Source organism: Rhinatrema bivittatum, chromosome 14 (assembly GCF_901001135.1).
Source record: "Rhinatrema bivittatum chromosome 14, aRhiBiv1.1, whole genome shotgun sequence".
NCBI classification, from domain to species: domain Eukaryota; kingdom Metazoa; phylum Chordata; class Amphibia; order Gymnophiona; family Rhinatrematidae; genus Rhinatrema; species Rhinatrema bivittatum.
This window is the reverse complement of record NC_042628.1, coordinates 40,313,581-40,341,037: the sequence shown is the minus strand read 5'-3', so window position 1 is coordinate 40,341,037 and position 27,457 is coordinate 40,313,581. Positions and strand designations below refer to the sequence as shown.

Here is a 27,457-nt window from a genome sequence, read left to right as displayed (position 1 = left end):
AGCATGGAAGCCATGGAGTCCAGGACCTGCAAATAATCCCAGACTTTGGGTACTGACAGAAACAGCCACATCACCTGCTACGTCTTTACTTTGTTAGTGGTCAGGAACACCCTGCCTCTGAGTATCGAATCGGGCTCCCAGATTATCTAATGAGTGGGTCAGAACCAGATGACTCTTTGCCAAACCTATTAACCAACCCAGCGATCTCAACTTGTCCATAACTCTGTCTTTGCCCGGACCAAAATCCCCTCTCGTCTTAGGGCTGCTGCCACCACCACCATCACCTTTGTGAAGGTTTGAGGTGTTGTGGCTAAACTGAAGGGGAGAGCCCAGAACTGAAAGTGCTGCCCAGCACATGAACCGTAGAAACTTCTGATGGTCCACCCGAATAGGAATATGGAGGTAGACCTCTGTTAGATCTAACGATGCTAGGAACTCCCCTTTGCGGACTGTCGCTATCACTGTGCGCAATGTTTCCATGCAAAAACGTGGAACCTGCAAGGCCAAGTTCACCTTTTGCAGATCTAGAATGGGCTGGAAGGTGCCCTCCTTTTTGGGGACCATAAAATAAGCAGAGTACCTTCCCTGTCCCTGCTTGGGCAGCTGGTCTGGAACAATTGAGTCTAAACTTAGTAACTTCTGCAGCATATCCTGCACAGCTTCCTGCTTGCTTCGAGATTAGCAGTAGGACTCTAGAAAGGCTTCCTTGATGGGGCAAGAAAATTCTAAGGCATAGCCATCTTTTACCATCTCCAGAACCCACGGTCAGAGGTGACCTTGGTCCATTCCTCCCAAAAGTGGGTTAATCTTCCCCCTACTGCTTCCATGGAGGAATGGAACCCCGCCCCCCCCACTGGTTTCATTGTGTTGACTTTCCTCATCCGGTTCCCTGACTGAAAGGATCCCTGGAGGATCTGCAGGTACCTTGAAAGGGCTGCCACCATCCTAAAGACCACTCTGGTCCTGAAGAAGAGGAACTCTTGCTTGAACAGAACAATCATGTATCCCAAAAATGGGAAGGGAAAGTTCTTGCTGCTTTTTTTTTTTATCCTCATGAAATCTATTCCCGTTTGACTCCTCCAATGTCTTCAGCTGATCCAAATCCTCTTCAAATAGGAGCTTCCTTTTACGGGAGAGATTACACAGCTGGGACTTGGATCATGTCAGCCGACCAGTTATGTAACCACAAAAGCCTGTGGAGCTGCCACCAAAGCCTGTGGAGCTGCTCTAGCCAAAGTACGAACTAAATCATACAGCGCATCTACCACGTAAGCAACTCCAGTTTCCAATCACATTGACTGTATGGGGCTGATAGAACTGGCAGAGGCCTGTTACTGTGCTTTCTGAACCCAGCATAAAGAGGCCCTCTGCATCATACTGCCACAGATCACTGCCCGGAGGCTTAAGGCAGAAACCTCAAACATCCACTTCAACAGTATTTGCAGTTTATGATCCTGCACTTCTTTCAGGGCGACTGAGTCCACACTACTGGAATAGTTTTCTTGGTCATGGTGGAAACTGCCGCATCCACTTTTGGAAGCCTCAGCAGGTCCAGGGACTCCATCAATGGATAAAGCTTCACATTGCCCTACTGACCTTCAAGCCCACCTCTGGGAAATCACATTCCCAGTATACCAATTGATCTTCTTAGGCAACGGGAAGGCACTAGAAGGACCTCTCAGCCCATCCGGGACCGGATTCACCCCTTATCAGACTCTTCCTGAGTGACCTTGACCCCTAAACTCCTCCAAAACCTGGAGAATAAGCAGTGGACCACCCTTGGGTCATCTCCCTCTGCCACCAGCATCTCATCTGGATCAGGGTCATCCTTATTTGCAATAGGGTCAGCATTCAGATTTGCATCCATATCCACGTCAGTCATCCAAATTCTTCAGAGCGACCAAGGCCCAGATACCCGAGTATGTCCCCAGACCCTCCTGAAGAGACCACCCTCATTCTCTTGGAAGGATGACATGGCTGTCACTCTCTGGGCTGCTTCCCCCCTGCTCCCTCTCACCAGAATGTCCTTCTCCTGCATAAGGCCTAATTCAGTCGAACACACCTCCGGATCATTGGAACCCTCTCATGCATGCTCCCATCAGACTCTCCTCCCCTGCCTTGGTCCTCCCGACGCACAGCTGGTACAAAGGGAACGTGCATTTAGCCACCCCGAACAAAGACCGCAAGCCTTGAAAGCTGCCATGCACAGTTTCTGCACCATTGCCCACAAGGCAAAACGCGGCAGCGCTACAAGAAGCAAGTCTGCCCAAATACGCAAAAACAGGCTGAACATGTGGTCTACCTGCCGAAACACACAGGCCCGACCAGCACGTGGCAAACTTTCCTCACCTAGATCCCCTGCAACTGGAAAAAGGCTCCTTTTTCTCTCCTTGGCGCCAACAGCTTCTGCTTAAAACAAGCACCCCCACTGCTATGCAGGAAAATTAGGTTCTTACCTTTGCTAATTTTCATTCCAGTAGTACCATGGATCAGTCCAGACAGCTGGGTTATGCCTCCCCTCCAGCAGATGGAGTCAGAGAGAAAACTGAAAGCACCCCCTATATACACTGGTGTGCCACCTGCGACCCTTCAGTATATGTGATATCAAAGCAGAAGTAATGAAGGAAGCCCTTTCAACACTGCCCTCAAGAAGCCCCCTTTGTTTTGTTTTGGTTTTTTTTTTTTTTTTTAAAACAAGTGACCAGATCACGGAGAACATCCTTGAAAACAGATAAAACCAGACACAACAAATAGAACACCAACAGTGTACAACAACACACGATACACTGGTATAACAGTCAAGGAAACCACAAACGTGCGGAAACAGACATAAAACCACTGAAACGGAAAAATTCCGAGAATACGAGCGGACTCCCAGAACCCTGTGGGCGGGCGTCTGGACTGATCCATGGTACTACTGGAATGAAAATTAGCAAAGGTAAGAACCTAATTTTCCTTTCCCAGTACGTACCAGGATCAGTCCAGACAGCTGGGATGTACCCGAGCCGCCTTAACTGGGGTGGGACCCTGAGAGTCCAGCTCGAAGCACACTGCTCCCAAAGGACTCTGCAGGAGGTCCCCGGACATCCAGGCGATAATGCCTGGAAAAAGTATGCCAGGATTTCCATGTGGCCGCCCTGCATATCTCTTGGCACGAAACCAAGTGATTCTCTGCCCATGAAGTCGCTTGAGAACGCAGAGAATGAGCCTTAAGTCCAGCGGGAACAGGCTTACCACAGCCAACATACGTGGACGCAATAGCACCTTTTAACCAGCGTGCAATCGTAGCTTTGGACGCTTGAAGACCCTTCCTGGGTCCACTCCACAACACGAAAAGGTGATCTGACTTTCTAAAGTCATTCGTAACCTCCAAATAGCGTAAGAGAATCCGACGGACATCCAAACGCCTCAAGTCCCGACCCTGAGCAGACTGTAGGTCCTCGTCCGAAAAGGAAGGTAATTCCACCGTTTGGTTGACATGAAACGTGGAGACCACCTTAGGTAGGAAGGAAGGAACAGTTCGTAGGGAAACCCCCGACGCCGAAATGCGCAAAAACGGTTCCCTGCAAGAGAGCCTGAAGCTCCGACACCCGACGAGCCGAGGAAATGGCGACAAGGAAAACAGTCTTGAGGGTGAGATCCTTCAAAGAAGCCGCCTTAAGAGGTTCAAACGGAGCCGCACACAATCCGCGGAGTACCAAGTTCAAGTTCCAAGACGGACAGGGAAGCCTGACGGGAGGACGTAAGTTTCTAACCCCTCGCAAAAAACGAGCCACATCTGGATGACTCGCAAGGGAAGAACCTTCGACCTTACCTCTCAAGCAGCCCAAAGCCGCCACCTGAACTCGAAGCGAATTATACGCCAACCCCTTCTTCAATCCATCCTGTAAGAACATAAGGATATCCGCCACTGACGAACGTCTGGCCGAAGTACCTGCCGTGTCACACCAATCATGGAAAACCTTCCAAACCCTCGCGTAGGCGAGTGTAGTGGAAGATCGACGCGCCCGAAGGAGAGTAGACACCACCGCGTCCGAATAACCTCTCTTCTTCAACCGCTTCCTCTCAAAAGCCAAGCCGCCAGACAAAAACGATCCGCCAGATCGAAAAATACTGGACCCTGCCGAAGGAGCTTGGGAAGATGACCGAGACGCAGTGGGCCGTCGACTGCCAAGTTGACCAGATCCGCGAACCACGGGCGCCGCGGCCATTCCGGAGCCACGAGAATCACCGGACCGTGATGGGACTCTATGCGCCTTAGCACTTTCCCCACCAGAGGCCACGGAGGGAACACATAAAGAAGAATGTGACGAGGCCACGGAAGGGCTAGCGCGTCCACCCCTTCTGACGCGTGCTCCCTTCTCCGACTGAAGAAGCGTGCCGCCTTTGCATTTTGACAGGTCACCATGAGGTCCAAGCGCGGAGTCCCCCAACGCCGCGCGATGAGAGCCATCGCCTCCAACGAGATCTCCCATTCTCCTGGATCCAGGTGCTGCCGGCTGAGGTAATCCGCCTGAACGTTGTCCACGCCGGCAATGTGGGTGGCCGCGAGACGCTCTATGTGCCTTTCCGCCCAGGACATCAACAGCGCCGCCTCTGTCGCTACTGCTTGGCTTTTCGTGCCTCCTTGTCGATTTATGTACGCCACTGTGGTCGCATTGTCCGACAGAACTCTTACTGCTCGTCCGCGTACCAGTGGAAGGAGACAACGCAAGGCCAGGCGGACCGCTCTGGTCTCCAAGCGGTTTATGGACCAAGTCGCCTGGAGTGCCGACCAGGTTCCCTGGACTGCACGGGACTGGCAGACCGCACCCCAGCCCGACAGGCTGGCATCCGTCGTCACCACCAACCAAGGCGGGGGTTCGAGGTCCACCCCCTGTAGGAGATTGGCCGGAATCAACCACCAAGAGAGACTGGAGTGAGCCGGCTCCAGCAAAGGCAATTCCATCCCGTACTCCTCCGAGCGGGGATCCCAGCGAGATAGAAGCGCTCTTTGTAACGGACGCATATGCGCAAAAGCCCATTGTACCATTTCCATAGTAGACACCATATGACCAATGACTTGTAAATAATCCCAGACCGTGGGAATCTCGAGCTCTAACAGGCGTTGTACCTGAGTCATAAGATTGAGCATGCGTTGCTGCGGAAGAAAAACCTTGCCCACCAAGGTGTCGAACCGAGCTCCCAGGAACTCCAGCTGTTGGGTTGGTTCGAGTCTGCTCTTCGCGAAGTTGACTACCCAACCCAACCTCTGCAGCTGGCGCACCACTAAGGAGACCGCCCGGGTGCATGCCGCGTGCGACTTCGCTCGAATGAGCCAATCGTCGAGATAGGGATGTACCAGGACGCCTTGCCGGCGGAGGGAAGCCGCTACCACCACGAGAACTTTGGTGAACACCCTCGGCGCGGTGGCCAACCCGAAGGGGAGGGCGCAAAACTGGTAGTGGTCCCCCATTACCATGAACCTCAAGTACCTTTGATGCCGTTCTCTTATTCCGATGTGCAGATAGGCCTCTGTCAGATCCAAAGAAGCCAAGAATTCTCCCTTGTGGACGGCCGCAATAACAGACCGGAGGGTCTCCATCCGGAAGCGGGGCACACGCAACGCCTTGTTTACTCCTTTGAGATCCAGAATGGGTCGGAAGGTGCCCTCCTTCTTGGGCACCAGGAAGTATATGGAATACCGACCCGTCCTGAGCTGGTCCCGGGGAACCGGAACCACCGCCCCCAGAGCCTGTAGATGGGCGACCGTTTGGGCTATAGCTACCTGTTTTTCTACGGGGCCGCACGGCGATACCAGGAAGAGATCCCGGAGGGGACGTACAAAATCCAACTCGTAGCCGTACCGAACCACGTCGAGGACCCATTGATCCGAAGTAATTGCGGCCCACTCCTCCCAGAACCGGGACAACCGACCTCCGATAACGGGCACGGAGGAGTGGACCCGCGCACCTTCATTGTGCGGGCTTGATAGCAGGAAAGCCTTGGGAAGAGCCCCCGCGTATAGGCCTCCTGCCGCGAAAGGAAGAAGAAGACCAGGCCTGGGATCTTGTCGCCTGCTGCCGCTGGGGAAGGGAACCCCCTCGTCCCCCACGGAAACGCCGTTGCCCCCGAAAGCGAGCCCTGGCGTTACCAAACGTCCGAGGTTGCCGAGGCTTATCCTCAGGCAACTTGTAAACGTTGTTGTCACCCAGGTCCTTAATGAGCTGGTCCAGCTCCTCGCCAAACAGCAGCTTGCCCTTAAAGGGGAAGGAACCTAACCTCGCCTTAGAGTTGGCATCCGCCGACCAACGACGGAGCCAGAGCAACCTCCTGGCTGAGACCGCCGAGGACATAATGCGAGCCGATGTGCGCAACAAGTCATACAAGGCATCCGCTGTGTAAGCGACCGCCGCTTCAACACAATTCGCCTGCTCAGCCTCGCCCGGAGGGAGCTCCTGCATGGTCAGCAGCTGCTGAACCCAGCGGAGGTTGGCCCTCTGCACAAGGCTGCTGCAAGCCGCCGCTCGAACCCCCAGTGCCGCCACGTCAAAAATGCGTTTTAATAAAACCTCAAGCTTGCGGTCTTGGAGGTCCTTCAACGCTATACCTCCCGTCACTGGGATAGTTGTATGCTTTACCACAGCCGTGACAGCCGAATCTACCGCGGGTGTCTTCAAAAGCTCCAAGGAATCCTTGGGTAAGGGATATAGCCTTTCCATGGCTCGATTCACCCGCAGGGAAGCCTCCGGGAGCTCCCATTCCTTGGAAACGATCTGTAAGACCTTGTGGTGAAAGGGAAAGGTCTGCGGGGGAGCTCTAATCCCTGCCATTGCGATATCCCCTGTAGACGTGTCCGCCTCCTGAGGCGGAGTCGTCAACTCCAGCTCCTGCAACACGTGGAGAATAAGGAAGCTTAATTCTTCCTTTCCAAACAAGCGGAGTACCTGGGGATCATCCCCAGCTACAGCCCCCGGGTCGTCGGCCAACAGCAAGTCCGGAGCCCCCGGGGATTCCGGCGCGGCTCCTGTGTCTCCCAGGTCCTCGGCCCCACCCCCCCTCGGGCGGGGACCCTTGGTCCCGGAGGACCCCACGTCCGGTGGGCTGCCCCTTGAGATGGGGGCGATCTTGGGAACCTTCGGGGGAGCGGGAGCCTCTGCCTCCCAGCCGGATTCTGCCTGCAAAAAGGCTTTGTGCATTAAAAGCACAAAATCGGAAGAAAATGGCACTGACCGTTTTAGATCTTTCTTCGGACCATCCGAGGAAGGGGGGCCGCGAGGAGACCCCGAATCGGCCTGGGAGCACGGGCTCTGTGCCTCAGGAGAAGGAGGAGGGGAGATTTCCTCCTCCGATGCTGAACAGGCAGCCTGCCGCGTGGCCAAAATGGCCGCCGCACTCCTCCCCGGTGGAGGAGGGGCCGGAGGACGACTGCCAGAAACGCTGCTGTGCCGCTCCGGAGAGAGGAGAGAAGATCGGCTGCGGGCAGCGCTCGGCCCCCCCCGAGGGTCCCTCGCCCCCGGGAACACATCGGGGGCAGAGACCCCCGCGGGAGAGTCGCGCCCCCGCCTCTCCACAGGTCAGGCAGACCGAAGATCGCGGCATCGGCACCGCGAACGGAGCAGCACTAAAAAAAATGGCGCCAAAAACGCTCAGAGAGGAGAGCCCCACAGCAAACGCGCGCCGGGTGAGCTAGCCACCCCCTCCGGGGTCCGAGCAGGCACGGGCAGGCCGGGGTCAGTAGGAATGAGCACACTGCCTGTCCCCAACAGGACTTAAATGGCTCTGTAAGTAAAAAATTTAAACTTTTTTTTTTTTTTTTTTCTTTTTAAACCCCCTTCAGGACTAAAGCCTGGAATTGGGGGGGGGGGAGGGTGACCGGCCCACCGGTAAGCTCTCCCCCAGCCTGCGGACACACTAACCCGGGAATATCAGAAGGGTACTACCCTCCGAGCCTGCCTCACACTAATCCCTAGCTGCGCAGCGCAGCGCAAGACACTCACAGAAACAGTCACACAGACCGACAGACAGACAGAGGAGAGAAAGGAAGCATCCAATGATCTTATCCCCTGTCCTACCTTACACTTTATATTGTATTTAATTTATTTCATTTTAATTTTCCCAGGAGCAGGACCGCAGGTTATGCCTCTCAATCTGCTGGAGTCAGAGATTATACTGAAGGGTCGCAGGTGGCACACCAGTGTATATAGGGGGTGCTTTCAGTTTTCTCTCTGACTCCATCTGCTGGAGGGGAGGCATAACCCAGCTGTCTGGACTGATCCTGGTACGTACTGGGAACATACAGATTGAATCTCCTGAAGTTTTGTTTTTTGGGGTTTTTTTTACTTAATACAAAGACAGGAATACTTCGTTGAAGGAGGCAAACAGCATAAAGGAGGAGATGATCTGAGGCAACGAGGGGGCCAGTCCCCTGGCTATCAGAATCTCCAGAAGTAGTGGGCTGCAGCCATACAGGGATTTCTAATCCCCCGGTCACCTGGCTCTACCTGAGGGATGGTCCATAAAGGTATTTAACACCTCAGGGAGTCCCAGTCCAAATTCTGCCTTCCCTTCTCGTGTGTGCGTGTGCAGGTTTACACCTCAACCATCTGCTGGAGACAGAATATTGAGGGACTGCAGGTGACACTCTCGGATATGTAGCAGTGCCTCAAAGATTTTGTACTCTGACTCCATCTGCTGTTAAGAATGCAAAACTCACTTATCTGGACTGATCTGGGTATGAACAGGAACATGCAACCATGTACATATAGGTGGTACAGCACAGGAAGAATTTAGTATCCTTATGTCAAATACATACAAGATAACATTCATACAATTCTCAATTTAGCAAATAAATCCTCATGATTTCTCGCCTGTCCAAGAGCACTAAAAGGTTTCAATGTATGGACTTTGAACCTTTTCTGTTGGAAAGAAAACAGAACTAGGGGGTCATGAAATGAAGCTCCACAGGAGACAATTCAGAACCAATGTCAGGAAATTTTTTTCCATGGAGAGAGTGGTGGAGGCCTGGAATGCCCTTCCAGAGGAGGTAGTGAAGAAGAAAACAGTCCAAAAATTCAAAGGGGCATGGGATAAGCACTGTGGATTTCTAAAGGCTAGACAATAGAAATGAGATAAGTGTGTGGGGGTGGGGGTGTAACTTATTGGTATGGCTGTTATTACCCTTAGCAGAAGGCATAGAAATTACTACACTTTAAAGCATATTGGTTAATGCAACCGCAACATTGCTCCCCGTTTAGACAGCAGGGGGAAAAAAATTGGATTCTGACTACAGAGATTCCGGACTTCCATGGGCTGGGATTCTGTTATGCAGATGTAAGGGAAAAAGCACAGGACTACTTCTATGGCCAAGTCCTAAGGAAAAGGAAGAAAGTCTTCCAAAAAAAATCCTGCTGCACCACCAATTTGTCCAACCATCTGCTAGAGGCAGAGAATGCTGGATTCTTCCTGTGGCAAGATGTCATTGGAGAATTCAGTGTGCTTTGTCTCCATCTGCTGGTTGGTGGACACAACACACCTGTTTGGACTGGTCTGATTTATAGAATGAAATGGAAAATATTTTTGAATCAGTAAAATAAATTACTATTTATTCAAAGATAAAAATGTTACTTTGCAGTTTTCCTAACATCTAAAATTGTCTAGTGGATTTTTTCCTTCCAGCAAAGTTAAATTGCAACTTTATATAAAGAGAAAATACTATTGTAATTAAGATACCTGAACAAAATAAGGAAGTCAAAATACACAGTACAAATTTTTGCATTATATTGCAACTACATCATTATTGTATAATGCTCAAATCCTTGCTTCATTCCCATTGAGGAAATGTGATCTACTTACCTCAAACAGATTTAGAACTTTAGCTAGGCAATAAAGAATAGATCCTTTCTGAGCCTGAAAAAAAACAAACAAAAAACCACAAATCTAAGATGTTACCAAAGCCAAGACAAATTGTACAAATTGGGGTCCAATGCAATAAAGCAATTTGTGTTATGTAGTATATAATTAGTGAATGTCAATACTGTAAACCGTGGTGATCTAATGATTTTCACATGGAACGATGGTATATAAAACCTCTAAATAAATAAATAAATAAAAATAAACAAACTATGGCTGAAGACAAGTTGTGGGCTTCATGCCATCACTGTGATTTAGTTCACAATTAGTTTTTAGAATGGGTAAATTATGCATAGAAATTCCAGATATTAAGAATACTCTCTCCATTGTAGTAAGGAGATTGTGAGGACCAATATAGTTAAGGCATTTTACTGAATTAGGAAAGTTTGAGGAATGCACGCGCAAATCCCCATTATCACTATCAGTTTGCACCTCTGTTGGATGGAATTGGGTGTTAACATTGTTCCTTCCCACTGCCTGAATGTTTTATATTCTTCAAATGACAGTAATGTTCTGCCATTCTATCCACATTTGAAGTGGCTGCATTTGTTTCTGAAAAGTCAAAATTCAGAAGTGTATTTTCTTCAGATAAGAATATAAACATAACATTTACAATGACTGACTTTCAATTTACATGTTAATTCAGGTTCAGTGCGAAATAGTTCTTTAACAGTGGCATTGTCACATTTACTACAACTCTCCTAAACTGGCTGGATTGTTTATGCTAAATTTATTTTATTTAAAGTTTTTTTATATACCAACATTCGTTAGGAAATCATCACATCTGTTTCCATCTGTAAAACTGTCAGTATAACAAGATGTTCCACCCAGGACCAAAGGCACGTCTGCATAGATCCTCAAGTCCTGAAATTTGTGTGGACAGAACACCAGACACTCTCATAAGCCTTGTTTTCCTTCAGAAAGTAGGCTGAACATTCTGCTGTATTAATTTGCATTATGCGCCCTGTTCACATCTTATGCTAATACAAGCTGCACAAATGAGTAAGCTAGTTGTAACAAAGTGACTTTGTATTCTGCAGCATAGCCAAGGAGCACCCTGCTGCATTAACCTATAGGACTTACATTCTGCAGCTGGCATTCCTCTTTCAGGCTGTCAAATACTACGGCTTTGCAGCAGCTCCCATTCAAAGACCATGGGGGTCGGATGAACAGCCAGATGAAAGGTGTCATGCAAACGTTCAGGCGCTCAGTCAAGCTGAAAAAATGAGATGCCTTTAACCCATTCACTTCTGCACGACCCTCATCCGAGACTGACACTACAACCAGAGGGAGAAAAAAAAATAAAAAAGGTATAACATCACTATGGAAATTGAATTTTAGACTGGTTTGATCTGAGTCGGGTCTGACACACTCACGGGCCGATACAGTAAGGGGCGGTAGAAAGAGGTGCGTTAGTACCCGGCGCACCCGCGTTTGCTGCACGCAAAGTTCGAATCACCTACCGCTCGATACTGTATTTAAATGGCATGCAAATGCAAGCCGCGTCCATGAAGCGCAATCCATTTTACTGTATAGGCGCTATACAGCGCCTATACAGTATCCTGGGTGCGCTGGTACCTGTCATTTCAAATGTCAGGTACCAGGAAGTGGATGGCTCTCCTACAGTCCCAAACCAACCCAATCCAAGCCCCAGCAGAGACACGAAATTTAGCCGCCCAGTCCCAAACCAAACCAACCCAATCCAAGCCCCAGCAGAGAAAGATGAAATTTCACAGTCCCAAACTTTCCCTCAGCCCCTGCTCACCTGCCCTGGCCGCGGCCACGCAAGCCCCCAGCAGCAGCAGTAGAAGGGCGGCGAGAGAGAGCGGCGAGAGAGAGCGGCTTCAGCAGCCCCGCCGGCGAAGATGAATACGTGCACCCCTGCAGGTCCAATATGGGCGCTCAAGGCAGCGAAGGCGCATGCGCACACGCCATGACCTCCGACGTCCAGCCGGACGTCTTCAGGTATAATGGATGATTTTAATGATAGGTTACAAATTTTTACTAATAGGTCTGAAATTTCATTTTTGAGTTCCTTCAGAACTCTGGAGTGTATACCATCCGGTCCAGGTGATTTACTACTCTTCTAGGTTCACCATGATTTGGTTCAGTCCATCTGAATCATTACCCATGAGAACCTTCTCCAGTCAGGTACCTCCCCAACATCCTCTTCAGTAAACATCGAAGCAAAGAAATCATTTAATCTTTCTGCGATGGCCTTATCTTCTCTAAGTGCCTATTTAACCCCTCGATCATCTAACGGTCCTACTGACTCCCTCACAGGCTTTCTACTTTGGATATATTTAAAAAAGATTTTACTGTGAGTTTTTGCCTCTATGGCCAACTTCTTTTCAAATTCTCTCTTAGCCTATCTTATCAATGTCTTACATTTAACTTGCCAATGCTTATGCATTATCCTATTTTCTTCTGTTGGATCCTTCCAATTTTTGAATGAAGATCTTTTGGCCCTTTTAAACATGCCGGTAATCGTTTGCCTTCTTTCCACTTTTTTAATTGGTGGAATACATCTGGACTGTGCTTCTAGAATGGTATTTTTTAACAATGACCACGCCTCTTGCACACTTTTTACCTTTGTAGCTGCTCCTTTCAGTTTTTTTCTAACAATTTTTCTCATTTTATCAAAGTTTCCCTTTTGAAAGTTTAGCACGAGAGCCGTGGATTTGCTTACTGTCCCCTTTCCAGTTAATTCAAATTTGATCATAATTATGATCACTATTGCCAAGCAGCCCCACCACTGTTACCTCTCTCACCAAATCCTGTGCTCCACTGAGAATTAGATCTAAAATTGCTCCCTCTTGTCGGTTCCTGAACCAATTGCTCCATAAAAGTGTCATTCGGCGTGTGCGCCGTCCTATGGCGGGCAAATCGAGACACAAAGACACACAAGGTGCCGCCATGGCCTACCACGCGGTGTGCCGACCAAGCTAAAAGTGGGGCCTAGCCCTCCAGGGGGCTGCTCAACCCACTTGTAAGCCCATTTCCCTGTGTCCCAACGGGATCAGAAATGACATCTGTACGGCGCGCTGAGCAAGGAGAATGAAGGAAGTCTTACAGAACTTTTCTTCTCTAAAGGTAAATTTATTTTTTTTTTAAACTTACCTGGGCTCAGCGCTTACTGAATGTGTATAGAGACTGTCTCTGGCTGTGGGGGGGAAGAGGGCTTTGGGCATCACCGCCACGCTCGGCTTGAGCAGCAAAGACCACACTGGGAACTGGCTACCAGACTAATGCACACCTCTGATGGATCTTCGAAATCACCTCAGGGATTCTCAACTGGTGGAGGGACCTTTAGGTATCACCACAGGAGAGCAGGGCTCAAACTTTTCTCCAATTTAAAAGTAGAATTTCTTCTTCAAAAAAAGGTACAGTGACCACCTTAGAGAAAGCATTATCCGCATCTGCTGGAGATGGAGTTTCCATCTGCTGGCAGGGGAGCAAAACCTATTGGTCCTGAGTCCATCTGGCTACACACTAGGAAAAGGCAGTTTGCTAGAACTTGAAGTAAAACATGAATAAGGATCCACATATCCTATGTCCAAGGCACAACTTATACACCAACATCTGACAAGCTCAGACGTCCGCAGCAAGCTTGTCCTGTTCATCACAAACAAAACCTCCCAGGTGATATATATTATTTTATTTATTTATTATTTTTATATACCGACATTCATCTCAATTGAGATATTCAGGTACTGTAGGTATTTCTCTATCCCCAGAGGGCTTACAATCTAAGTTTTTGTACCTGAGGCAATGGAGGGTAAAGTGACTTGCCCAAGGTCACAAGGAGCGACAGCAGGACTCAAACGCTGGTCTCCTGGTTCATAGTCCACTGCTCTAACCACTAGGCTATTCCTCCTCACTTGCATATTGACATATAGCTTTGCTCCAAAGGTGGTGAGGGAAGGCTAGATTGCCAAGGCAGCCCCCTTTTTTTTCCCCCCCCCCCCCAAAAGAATACATTTTCCTCTGACAAATGGAGCCTCTTTACCTTCCTCCAGCTGCACCAACATCTACCCTATCGTTTAAGAGGTAGAAGCTTTCCTTTCAACTGCTGATATGAATTTGCTGAAAGTAAAAGTTGCTGCCCAATCCCATTATGAGTTCTTCCAGCACCATTCTTTTAACTCTCCTTTCCAAGCTTCCAAAAGCTTGAAATGGTTAAAATTACAAAAGGTCATAACATTTCTATTCACCACGCTCCTCTGTCCCCAATCAATTGGCTTAGGTATGGTCACTTAGCTGGGAGCCAGCAGAGACAAATACATCTGTGTTACTGAATGTTACCTGGCAAGGCTCTCAGGAATTGTAATTTTGTATTAATATTCATCTGGCAAGCTATTCAAAGAGCTGGCCAAAGGTAGATATACCAAATATTGATGCACTGGCACTTGTATTCAAGTCTCCTGCACTGCAATGCGAAAAGCCTGAGCTACTGAGAGAGTGTCCCACAAACAGTTACTCAGTATGACTGCAAATGGACTTCAATACTCAGATTTTGAATACTTTATTAATGTGCATGTTTGATATCTCAAAGCAAAATCAGGAATTTCAGTACTGGAATGATGGGGTGGTGCTGCAAGTCAGGATAGACTTACACCGGCAGGGCTAGGTGTGGAATCTCTGAACTGGAATAGCAAAAGGCTTTACACGTCAAAACTCAGGTACACTGGCAAAACTGTATGGGAAACTTTTATAGCTTTACTTTAGCCCATGCAAATAGTGCCACAGGTTCATGTGCGCCAGAAATCAAAGTAAAAAGCCCAAATGCATGTTCCCCAACAAAGCCCTGCTACTTACAGCCTTCATTGTAGAGGTAAGCAATTCCAAGCTTCACAGCAGCTTCAAAATTACCACATTCAGCAGCCCTACAAAACAGAACTATATTAAGTTATTTCCTTTATCACAACAAAAGAAGAATGAGAAAAGAAACATTTTCCTAATATCTTACTTTTTATAACTATTATGGCTGCATCCCCATCTTAAGAACATAAGAACATGCCATACTGGGTCAGACCAAGGGTCCATCAAGCCCAGCATCCTGTTTCCAACAGTGGCCAATCCAGGCCATAAGAACCTGGCAAGTACCCAAAAACTAAGTCTATTCCATGTTACTGTTGCTAGTAATAGCAGTGGCTATTTTCTAAGTCAACTCAATTAATAGCATGTTTGATTATTTACGGTAAGCAGCTTTTAAACCAGAACATTGGGGGGAGGGGGGGGGGGGGGAATTCAAAGGATACTAAAACAGAGGAGTTTTGATATCCTGATAGGATACAATAAAAAAAAAAAAAAAAAGGTAGCCCATGTGTCTATGAAGTAACGAACCACCCGAGTTAAAGATTCCAAATTACCCCCCATCAACTGATAAGCAGATTGTTAATACAAAACAAATACTTTGAAACCTCTGTATGCTAATACCATAAGTTTAAAGTAGTAAGATGGGAGAGAAGCATCTATAGCACTGAATCAAGAGGTAGACATAATTGGCATCTCAGAAACCTGGTGGAAGGGGGATAACCAATGGGACAACGCTATACCAAGGAACAAATCACAATGATAGGGTGGGGCTTTTGTTAGCGACGGCATAGAGTCAACAGGATAAAGATCCTTCTGGAAATTACATGCACAATAGAATCTTTATGGATGGAAATTCGAGAGAGAGGTATATTACCATCCACTTGGCCAAAATAAACAGATGGATGATGAAATGCTAACACATGTGGAAGCAGTTATAATGGGAGACTTCAAAATACCCCAATATTGACTGGGTAAACGCAACATAAGAAAAAAAGTTGCCATACTGGGTCAGACCGAGAGTCCATCAAGCCCAGCATCCTGTTTTCAACAGTGGCCAATCCAGGTCACAATTACCTGGCATCACCCAAACATTAAATAGACCCCATGCTACTAATGCCAGTAATAAGCAGTGGCTATTCCTTAAATCAACTTGTTTAATAGCAGTTTATGAATTTCTCCTCCAGGATCTTATCCAAACCTTTTTTAAACCAAACTACACTAACTTCCCTAACCACATCCTCCGGCAAGAATTCCAGAGCTTAAAGGAGAAATTACTTACCTGATAACTTCGTTTTCCTTAGTGTAGACAGATGGACTCATGACCAATGGGTTATGCTCCCCTGCCAAATGAAGATGGAGTCAGGTTGCAAAGCTAACATCGCCAAACATACACCCCCTGCAGTGACCTCAGCTCTCCAGTATTCTCTCCAAAAGCCACTGCAGACATACTAGTGAAAGGACTTAATTGAAGGTGACTAAAAAAGGATAACCGTAACTGTATTCAACCAACCATAAACACTGAACTCCAGTAAGAATATGGATACCTTAATCTAGGGACTGGATGAACACTTACCCACGATCCCTTGGATTCGAGGCCCATACCCTCTCCTGGGCTGCCGGGTATGAAAGGACTGGGAATTCCCATGGGGGTTGAGACTTTGGAAATGATGAGTTTCTGTAGAAGCAAAAATGCTGGGATCCCCTGGAACGACCCCTCATAGGATGAAGCCAACTACAGCGCCCCTCAACCTATCTTCTGATAACTGGGGAACTGGAGATTCACCCCATTTACTGGCCAGCTTTTCCAACTCTAATCCGAATAGGAGGGATCCTTTAAAAGGGCATCTTTGTAAGATTAGCTTTGGAGGCTGCATCAGCTGACCAGTTCCACAGAAATAGCTCTGGTTGCCACGATAAAGGCTATTCCTCTGGCCGAAGTACAGACTAAATCAGAGCCTACATCTGCTAAAATGGGTTCCATAACTGCTGAAATCCCCCCCTTCCCCTGAGTCATCAACAACCTGAGAGAGAAGCAGACATGAACGAGCCACCAGAGCACAACAAGAAGCAATCTGTAAGGTCATCGCTACAGCGTCAAAGGCTTGCTTAAAGATAGATGGATTGAGTCTATCATGCACGTCCTTCAAGGCCATTCCTCCCTCCACTGGGATAGATGTTCACTTAGAGAGGGCACAGACTAGTGCATCCACTTTAGGGAAAAACAAACATTCTCTTACTGCTAGGTCCAGAGGGTATAGAGCTTCCAACGCCCTGCCCCCTTTAAAACTTGCTTCTGGGGCATCCCAGTCCAGATCAGTCAACTCCTGGATGCCTTCCATAGGGAAATCAGAATGGGATTCTTTGGTTCCATCATAGAAGCTGCGCCCAAGAACTCTCACAGCATCTTCAGGGTCTGGGAAACAAGGGCCAGCAATTCATCTCAATGAAAGAACCGTAACATGATCAGATACAGTTCTAACCCAGGGGATACTTCCCCCATCTTCCAAGGAATCTGGATCCTCTTCATCTGTACCATCTGGGTCCCTGCCAGGGATACCCTTCGTAAGGAGAAGCATACCTCAAGGTCTACCGGTAGGAATGGGAGAGGGAGGGGGTCACCGGCTGAGGTTCCGTCCGGACAGGGGCAAGTAAGGTAGTAGACTACGCTGTACGAGGACTTGTAGCCCTGAAAAAACTCCACCCAGGAAAATATAGCCAGGTCCATGCCTAATCTAGGAGGTACTGGGGTGGGATCAGTTGAATTTCCTTCTCCCATGGATGACCCAGTCAAGGGGATAACTGGAAGTACACTGGGCCTCAGTAAGGCAGTGACCAGCCAGTCATCTGAATGGGAGAAGCCTGGCTTAGCAAAGTCCAAGGAGGCCAATTCTCCTTGGGCTTCCTCACAGTGCCGACATAAGCTGGAGTCCAGGTCAGTGAGGCTCTAATATGGCAAGTATTGTGGAGAGCAAGGCTCTTAGGTTTCTTGGTTGGTGGCGCCATTGGCAGCGGTAGTTGTGTGTTCTCTCAGCTCGCGCTTAAAAATGTGTACAAATTTCGAGTGTGAGTGGGGCGCAGCAAGGCGCACACAGCCTGTGCGCACAGCTCTTCCTGTATCACACGCTTTCAAAGTTGTTCGTGTACGGACGCACCCAATGTTACACGCACAGCACATGCGCAGAGCTGACATTGTTCATGCTGACATCCTGTGGAAGGCAATTTGCTACACACACAAACGTGCGCAAGATGGTGCCGCCACGGCCTACCACGCGATGTGCTGACCAAGTCTATAGTGGGGGCTAGCGCACTGGGGGCTGCTCAATCCCCTGAGAGGCCCAATTCCTCTTACCCCCAATGGAAGAGGGAACAACGGTGGTATGGCATGCTGAGCATGGAGACAGAGGGGAGTCTGATCGGAAATTGCCTCAAGAATTCTCAACTGTGGGAGGGACCTTTAGGTATCACCGCAGGAGAGCAGGGCTCAATTTCCTTCAATTTAGAATGTAGGCTGTCTCCTTCCAAGAAGTACAGCAATCCCCAAGGGAGAGGTTCATCCATCTGCTGGAGACAGAATACTCAAGAGCCGAGGTCACTGCAGGGGTATATGTTCGGTGAAGTCAGCTTTGCAACCTTGACTCAGTCTCCTTCTGCTGGCAGGGGAGCGTGACCCATTGGTCCCTAGTCCATCTGGCTGCATGCTAGGAAATGGTGCATTGAATGAAAACAATTCTTCGATTTGTTTTAAAACGTGCTACTTGCTAACCTTCTGGAGTGCCCCTTAAGGAGGTAAAATTTCTAAATTAAATAAATGACTGCTTCATGGAGTAATTGGTTTGGGAACAGACAAGAAGGGGAGCAGTTTTAAACCAAATTCTTAGTGGATGACAGGATTTGACATGACAGTTAATGGTGGTGGGGCTGCTCAGTAACAGTTATAGTGCAATCAAATTTGACTTAATGAATGTAGGGAGGACATTAATGCTAGAGCTGTTGATTTGCTTAAACTTTCAAAAGGGAGATTAATAAAATAGGGAAAATGGAAAACAAACTAAAAGGTGCAGCTGCAAAGCTTAAGAGTTTACATTAGGCCTGGTCATTGTTTAAAAATACCAGTCCAGATGTATTCCATGCATGAAAAAAGTGGGGGAATGAAAGCCAAATAACTGCTGGCATGGTTAAGAGAAGAGGTGAAAGGCTATTTTAGACACTGGGGCTCAATCTGCCTCTGGGATCCTGCACATGGAATAGGGAGCATTTCTGAGAATGCAACCCTGAAGGTTCTGGATTTCAGTTTCCTATCTAAAAGCCTAAGCTTTGCCTCCAGCACCTCCTTCCTGCATCTTCCTAAGTCATTGGCACCCAACATGTTCCATAAAACACGACTGCTCCCCAACATTCTAAAATCTTATCTACGTGGCACACGAGATTCGCCACCTTCACACCAGGCAGGCAAGTTACCAGATGATCCTCATGCCTACCAGCCTCCTAGCTATATTTCCAATGACTGAATCACCCACTGAAATGGCTGTTCTAACCCTTCCTTCCTGGGCACAAGCAGTTAATACTGGCATAAGCTTGCTTGGCAGACTGTGTGGATCATTTGGTTCTTTTGTGCCGTCATTTCTATGAGGTATACCCTCTGTCTCCATCAGCTGTGAAGAAGGGAAATCCCATAAATAATGACTTTTCTAGGAGAAAGAACAGGAAAATGTACCTTACTACAAGATGTAAACATACATCCAAAACATATCAGCCCATCATAACTCTTACCTTTCAAAGAGCCTTAAGTTGTCAAGAGAGGGCCACACATCTTGAAAACATGCACAGGCCCAGACACTAGTGTGATTATCTACAAGGTATTTAAAGTGAGAGTGCACCTGGAAAATAAAAGCATCAAAACAAAAACTCTTATAGTAAGCTGCTTTGTCCTATCAACAACCTGGAACTAGGAAAGGGTTAAAGTAGCTGCATTTGTAAGATTCACATGCTTTCCTAAAACCATGTCAAAGCAGCACCCAAGACAGACAAATGAGATGCAAACCCAACTGGCAAACAAGAGCCTTTCAGCAGAAACAAGGAAACATTTCCAAATTAATTCAAGTTGTGCAACTCTTGAGGAAAATTGGGGCAATGAACAATTCCAGGGCAATTTCAAATGGCAGCACAGGCCCCACCATAGGTATAGCAAAATTGATCAACTCTACTGCAAGCCAAATATAGGGAAAGCCTGAACAATGGATAATCATTAAAAACATTCTGTAAAGCTTCCTCAGGGAGCATCCCCAGGTTTAAATATCACTTAGCTTGCATTAAACATTTGTTTCTGTGGTGGAGCACCTGATGCATTTTCAGAATATGCCATACAATTCAATTAATGAAATACCTGAGTTTTATAAATACACATTCCTTATCCTGCCAGATCTGTCCAAACCTGTGCCATCATGGAGATAGAAGACCACGACTTTTCAGCAACATCATTGCTATAAGGAGTGATGTAGCACAGATACTTGTCTCCGTATTCAGGCACGTACTGGACTGGTGCAGCAGGATTCTTTTACTCTCCAGGTCTTTCCTGGTAGAGCTAATTTCACATAGTTTGTTTGCTGCCAGGGCAACTGGATTCAGATTGATTCCTCTGGTTGAGATGGTCTTTTTTCTTGCAATTATTCCCCTAGCAGCTCCCAGATTCCAGCTGGTACTGGCTGAGCTGGGGGTTTTTTTTTGGGTGTAGCAGGAAAAGATCTCCCAGGCAGGTGTTTCCTCCCTGGGATCTGTTACCTCTTCATTCCTCCTGAGCCTTTCCACTGCCTATCTGCCTTAGCTTTCTTCTCTGTCAGCACTGGTAAAAGCAGAAGGGAATTTGCCAGCTGCTGCAGCAGAGGCTCTTCAACATGTGGGTTATTTCAGCCAATCTGACAGCCTTCGTCTTGTGGTCGAGTGGCAACAAGTGACTTCAACCAACATTTTCTTTGCGGGGCAGGGTAGGGGGTTGATCCTGGAAGACGGGCAGCCTTTGTGGGCTCATGGCAGAGAGGCTGCTGAAGGCGGCAGTGTAGGAGCCAGCGCATATACAGTGCAACTAGCTCCTTTTGTCCCATCTGCAACATTAGCTCAGGAGTTTCTTCAGGGAAGCAAACAATACAGAAACTCCCCCCCCCCCCCCCCCCATTTCCAGCAGTGTACTGGCAGAACACCTACCATTTTTGTTTCTACAGGCTTTTCTCACTTTGTGGTTCCTAATTCTTCCCAATCTGGAACCTAAGGCTCTTCAGTTTTGGCCCCATAAGGCAGGGGGGGTGTCTGTGAGCCTCATCAGCAGTCTTCCTCCCTCTCCAGAATTCGTATTGGTAGTGTCCTAGGTCTTCTGTGCCATGCAGAAGCCTGATGGAGGGAGACCTCAGGGTCTCCATGGACAGCAACCTTGCCTAGACTCTCCTTGCAGAGTCTTAGTCCTAAACAGATGGCTGAGGTTTTGGACTTTCCTCAAAGGAAAGGAAGAGGAGACAGATGGCCTCCAAGAGGGAGTGGACCACGAGTCCTGGATATTGTGCAGAATGTTTTTTCCTTAGAATTCACCACGCCTATTTCCAACACCTTTATGGTGTCTCCTTGCTTGTCTGACTAAAGGGATGGTGGTAAAGGTCACACTGGAGAGGCTTCAGTGTCTGAAATCCATGGTTCTAGGACCACTCAAGGCTCAGGTCTGCCTGTCTAGTTTTTCTTTCCATCTTGCCATGCTCATGCACCTAAGTTTTCTGCTGTTCCCCCTTTCTTGATTGTGGACAGAGGGAGTTTGACCAAATTGATGGAAAATTAATTTTTTATTTTCCAGGATGATTTTATAAAAATGTCTGAAAAACTGTACTCAAGCAGCACTAACTTTTACAATACAAAAACTAGATGGATTTGTATTTCAATTATACACCTTTTACTAAATGAAGTTAAAATATTCTTACTGTGATGTCATGTCAGGGTCCTCATTTACTAAGAACAGTTTCCTCTGCACTGGCACTTTCATCCCTTACTGGGATTAGCAGGAGTGTGTGCTCTCTGGCCCAGCAAGGGTCAAAAGGCATGGCAAAAGACAAACTAAGCCAAAAACATTGAAAAAGTAAAAAGGTACTTCTGCAAAGAGTACAGAAGTCTACTTGACATATTTCATTTAGCACAAGAGAGCTCCCTAGGAGTCATCTACTTGATGTTCTGTTCTTTAGATTGGTAACTAAAGAGAATAGAAAACCAGCCTCTAGTACTTACAGATCGCATAGAGAGGATATCCTCAGCAGGAAGGCATTTCAGTACATACAAGAGAACATCTTCAGGAAGACTCAGTAGGCTCATCACCTGAGGCCGTTTTCTTATTCTTCGCTTCGAGGGCAGAGAAAAACATTTGGAACATCTACAGTGAAGGACTGCAAAATACAAGAAAAACTGAAAATTTGTATACAAAAGGAGGTTCTCTTCCACGTCCTGCAAGTGAGAGTCATCCGGAGAAAAGAAAAATAGTTATAGCGCATACAAACACACATCGATATAATCTAACGCCAGGTCTCAAAGAGCACATGGGAGGGATAGCATTATTTGGAAAAAAATTTATAGGAAGACGGGGGGGGGGGGGGGGGGGGGGAATTAAGAGAGAGGAGTCGAGTGGCACCTTATAAACTAATTTATTAAAGAGTGAGCTTTCCAGGATGGAGTCCACTTTGTCAGATGGGGGAATCAGTCTTTCCCAGTGTTTTGATCCATCTCACTAGATCCTCAGCTATAGTCATTAGCATAAATCTTAGGCTGAAACAAAAATTTCAGGCAGATTGTTGAACTGATATTCTTCAATGGGGCAAACAAAACATTCTGTATAGGCTGTGGATACAAAAAGATACTAAAGCATCATGCATGGAGGGTTTCCTATAAATGTCAGTACATTTAAGACCATGACTGACTCATGAGAAACCTGACTAGTGCTTGTCGCACAATGTAAGGAACATATCTGTCAGCATTTATAGTTTTTATAAATCATATCAGCCAGAAGCAGGAACTGAAAACTTGTTTGCCTCAGGCGAGTTGATTTTCACTACCAGCAAGAAATGCTGAGACAGAAGCTTGGCAGAAAATCAGGCTGCCACTGACTGTCAAGAAGTGGCCGGTTAGTGGTGCCATAGGGAACAGTGTGAAGGAACATACCTGGGGGGATGGGGAGAGAAACACAATGGGGGAGCAGTGAAGATAGTCAAGTGATTTTTCCCCGATGATTTTTGGCTGAGGAGGGATATGATAGAGGTCTTTAAGATCATGACAGGGCTTGAACATGTAGATGTTAATCGGTTATTTACACTTTCAAATAATAGGACTAGGGGGCATTCCATGAAGTTAGCAAGTAGCACATTTAAGACTAATCGGAGAAAATTCTTTTTCACTCAACGCACAATAAAGCCCTGGAATTTGTTGCCAGAGGATGTGGTTAGTGCAGTTAGTGTAGCTGGGTTCAAAAAAGGTTTGGATAAGTTCTTGGAGGAGAAGTCCATTAACTGCTATTAATCAAATTTACTTAGGGAATAGCCACAGCTATTAATTGCATCAGTGACATGGGATCTTCTTAGTGTTTGGGTAATTGCCAGGTTCTTGTGGCCTGGTTTGGCCTCGGTTGGAAACAGGATGCTGGGCTTGATGGACCCTTGGTCTGACCCAGCATGGCAATTTCTTATGTTCTTTATATTTACTATTAATACGCTGCATAGAACAGATGTGTACTTTTAACCTGTTTTTGTACTGTTCTCCATTTTTTTCAGAAAAAAAAATAGGGCAGAAGGCAGTGCACCAGGGGTGCAGCAATAGCAAGACACCCTCCCTCTTCTCCACCCAGACCAGGAGAGGTGGTGGGTGGCCCAGCACCAGCACCATTTCTGATACAGGAAAGCAAAACGTAGTGCACTAGGGCTATAAGAAGCAGGAAGCCTCCCTGCCACTGCAGGAGAGGCAATGCCACAGCCCAGGGTCCCGATCCCAGCAGCAGATGGCCTGGGTGTCCGATGAAGAGGCAGCACCCACATGCGCAAGCCTTGAAGCTGCTGAGGTCTTCTTGGATTTAGACTTTTCCATTTTGATATTTTTTTTCCTCCCAGAGGTAATACTTAAAAAGTTCTTTTTGGAGGTGCTGTCGAGGCAGGTCCCCTCCCCCGAAAAAAGGCAGCCAAAAAGAGAGAAGTAATCTTTCCATGCAGGCACTCTGATGAAGAAAGACCGAAAGGCTCATGCGGTAGCAGCCACACTTCTGAGCTGAAAGCTCAAGTTGGCATCATCGGATGACCTCGTTCACTAGCTGATTTAATCCTGCAACGACACAGGTAAGGGAACAAACAGCTATTTTCTGTCATTGCCAATAGATCTGCCCCCTGTGCATCTTGGGACAGGAAAAAACTGCAGGAATCTGACATCCAAAAGTTTTTGGATGTCAGAAGGTGTCACTATATGATGTCTGGTAGCAGTATCATGCAGGCGAGACGCATCATCATATAGAGTACTGCTGAAAAGAGATCTCCAAAAAGGTACTAGCAGCAATGCAATATTACACCATACATTATCCTCCTTATCCCGTCAGCTCTGTAAGAACTGGCTAATGTGAAAACGTGGGCTCCACTTGAAAATAGAGACAAGAGCGCAAGGATGGAATATAAAAAAATTGGAGAGAAAAAGCCAAGTGAAACCTTCTAGTAAACTATGTATTTGCCTCAAGACTGACAACTTACCAGATCCTTCTGACTAATATAAAAGATGTGGGAGAGAACCTTTTTATTGGTACATACAAGATATATGACAAGTGGCATACAGATTTGTACGCATATTATTCCTAAATATTTAGATCACTTATCCAGGCTCAGGTTCCAGGCAATGGATAGGGAGGGACCTTTGTTTTCAGTTTTTATTTTAAATTTTGCCTGGGAATTTCAATGTAGTAACAAAAACGAAATCAGTGGGGAGGGGAAACAAAAAAAAAAAACAAAACCAAAATACCACAACTCTTTTCCACTGATTTTTCTCCTGTTATAAAATTGAAAATCCCTGACAAAATAAGATAAAAACTGAAAACGAAGGTCCCTAGCCATATTTAATCAGAAACAAATAGTGGCTTATGTACACCTCCAAAAATGTTCCTTAGTTCCAATCTAGTGCACATAAAAATCCAGTCCAGCTCCAAGTTCAGTTATGACCTGCACATGTCTTGGAAGAGAAGTGGGCACTTTAGAGGTGTCTGCCTAGGATCCCAGTAAGGATCAGCTCCACAGCCCCCCCCCACACACACAGACACTACCGCGTCAAGAATTAAATACTAAAGTCAAAAAGGAGAGGTTTTGTTTTTTATATTGTAAACTCAGCAGTCAAAACCTGATAAATTTAGAATGTTCTCTCTTTCAAAAAAAAAAAAAAAAAAAAAAAAAAAAATCGCTGTACATAAACTGTTTTCTCCAATGTTTATGCCTTTGGCAAAATTGTGTTTTGAAGGAGATTGTTATTCAACTGAAAAACTAAAAAGTAAAGCTACACACAGATCAATCACATTATCTGGTACTAATATCACTCATGTTGTACCCTGAAGTGCGTTATTTAATTACTACATGCCACTTCAGTCCAGAGCCAAGATTACAAACCGAAGAGAGCTATTAAGAGCCTAGCCCGTCAAATTTTTTGCCTTTCCTGCATACAGTATTGCTGGATAGCAAGCAGAAACCAGCTCTGATCTACTTGCATTTTAAACATTAATGAGCAGTTGTGTATGTAACAGCACTCAAATTCCTCATTATCCCCTGAGCAATTATTTCCACTTTAATTTAGAGAGAGGAAGACAGCAGCAGATAGATATTAATCTACATTGCTCTTGACATCTTAATAAATCAACAAGACAGGCCAGGGAATTAGAATAAAATGAAGCCCTTGCCAGCTTAATAAGGCAGGCCTTACAAGGCTCTGGCTTTTCTTAAACTATGTATTATAAAAGGAATCGGTTCTATTACACCAGGATTGCGGGTTATAAATAAGTTTGTGCATTATAGCCAGGACCCTTGGTCTTCCAGCGTTCCATGGTAAGTGCCAAACTGCCGTGTACCCTGCAAGAGATCAGGGGCAGGTATGAGGGGTGCTAGGAAGTGGCTGGGGCAGACCATGAATAGGAAATACAACTGGACTTCCCATACCATTCACTAACTCAGCAGTGGGAAGAGTGCAGTGGTGCCACAGTGTGTCGGCGTCCTCCTATGCTGCTAGAGACATGACTTGGGGTTTGAACAGCACAGCACTAGTGCCGCCATGTGGCTCAGGATGATGAAGCCTGAGGCACTAATGTTGTCTTCTGTCAGAAGATTAGTGGCAAGGAAGGAAGGAGACAGGAGATAAGACAGGTGCTGTGTGAGAGGAATGTGTGCATAATGGCACCAGATGGATGGTGGCTTGAAGAATCATCCCTCCCCATGCCCCTATGTTTCCCCTTATCAATCATTAAGATCCCTTTTCTCCTCCCACCCAAAAAAAAAAAAAAAAAAGAGAGAGAGAGAGAGTCCCAAGGACCTTCCGTGCAATAAACACATACCTGGCAGTTTCCACCACCCAGATAATAGACTAGGGGGCACTCCATGAAGTTAGCATGTGGCACATTTAAAACTAATCGGAGAAAGTTCTTTTTCACTCAACACACAATTAAACTCTGGAATTTGTTGCCAGAGGATGTGGTTAGTGCAGTTAGTGTAGCTGTGTTTAAAAAAGGATTGGATAAGTTCTTGGAGGAGAAGTCCATTACCTGCTATTAAGTTCACCTAGAGATTAGCCACGGTAACATGGCATAGACTTAGTTTTTGGGTACTTGCCAGGTTCTTATGGCCTGGATTGGCCACTGTTGGAAACAGGATGCTGGGCTTGATGGACCCTTGGTCTGACCCAGTATGGCATTTTCTTATGTTCTTAAGTGTCTATAGAACAAAAGCTTAAGCTAGATTGAACCCAAATTGGCTGTTAATCAACTGCTATGCACTTTCATAAATACTGTTGCTAATGGCAGTGGCTATTCTAAGTGAACTTAATAGCAGGTAATGGTCTTCCCTGATCCTGGTAGGGCCTTGGCTGCTACTGCCTATCATCCTATTTCACTACTTACGGTGAAGGTGAAGGTGAAGGAGAAGGAGAAGGAGAAGGAGAAGGAGAAGAAGAAGAAGATCGGTAAACACCAAGGAGTTTATTATTGTAATTAGTCATAAAAAGCCAGACTCAGGCCGAGTTTCGCTTTATTTGGAGCTGATTCAGGGGCTGTTAAATAATGAAAGCGGTGACATTGGTTTTTATGTTGCTTAATATCCCTCTCCCACATATGAATAAAATACACACGTTGTTTTGTCAACAGGTCTTTATTGCGACAAAGATGGCTATTGCACAGCATTGGAAATTGGCTATAACACCCTCTATTCACCTGGTACAACAAAAAGTACACTTCTTTTGCAAAATGGCAGCTATCGCAGGGGAGACTCACGACTCACAGTCTAAGTTTCAAGCGATATGGACACCTTTCATCACCTGGGAGCATCAATACGCCAATTTGTAGTAACCCTCAACTTCTGACATCTACCTGCATATACTCATGGACAATTTAGAAACCGTGAGAGGGAAGTGCCCAATTTGTTTTCAGTGTTGCTGAAGGTTCAGCTTAAATGAGCTCATGGATGGTGGGGAGGGAGGGGAGGGTTGGGGGGGATATTTGGAGTTACAGGGC

The 27,457-nt window shown here is 46.6% G+C and overlaps 1 protein-coding gene across 1 annotated transcript in view; it reads right to left on the bottom strand.

Annotated features, from left to right (window-relative positions):
- CCNF (cyclin F) overlaps positions 1-27,457 on the bottom strand; it is a 99,367-nt gene that overhangs the window by 57,206 nt on the left and 14,704 nt on the right. Inside the window, exons 2-6 of the mRNA XM_029577188.1 lie at positions 21,967-22,121; positions 19,480-19,586; positions 14,710-14,777; positions 10,975-11,168; positions 9,835-9,888 (exon numbers count right to left, since the gene is read on the bottom strand). Coding sequence (XP_029433048.1) covers positions 9,835-9,888; positions 10,975-11,168; positions 14,710-14,777; positions 19,480-19,586; positions 21,967-22,121 — 578 coding nt within the window. The remainder of the gene's footprint in view (positions 1-9,834; positions 9,889-10,974; positions 11,169-14,709; positions 14,778-19,479; positions 19,587-21,966; positions 22,122-27,457) is intronic.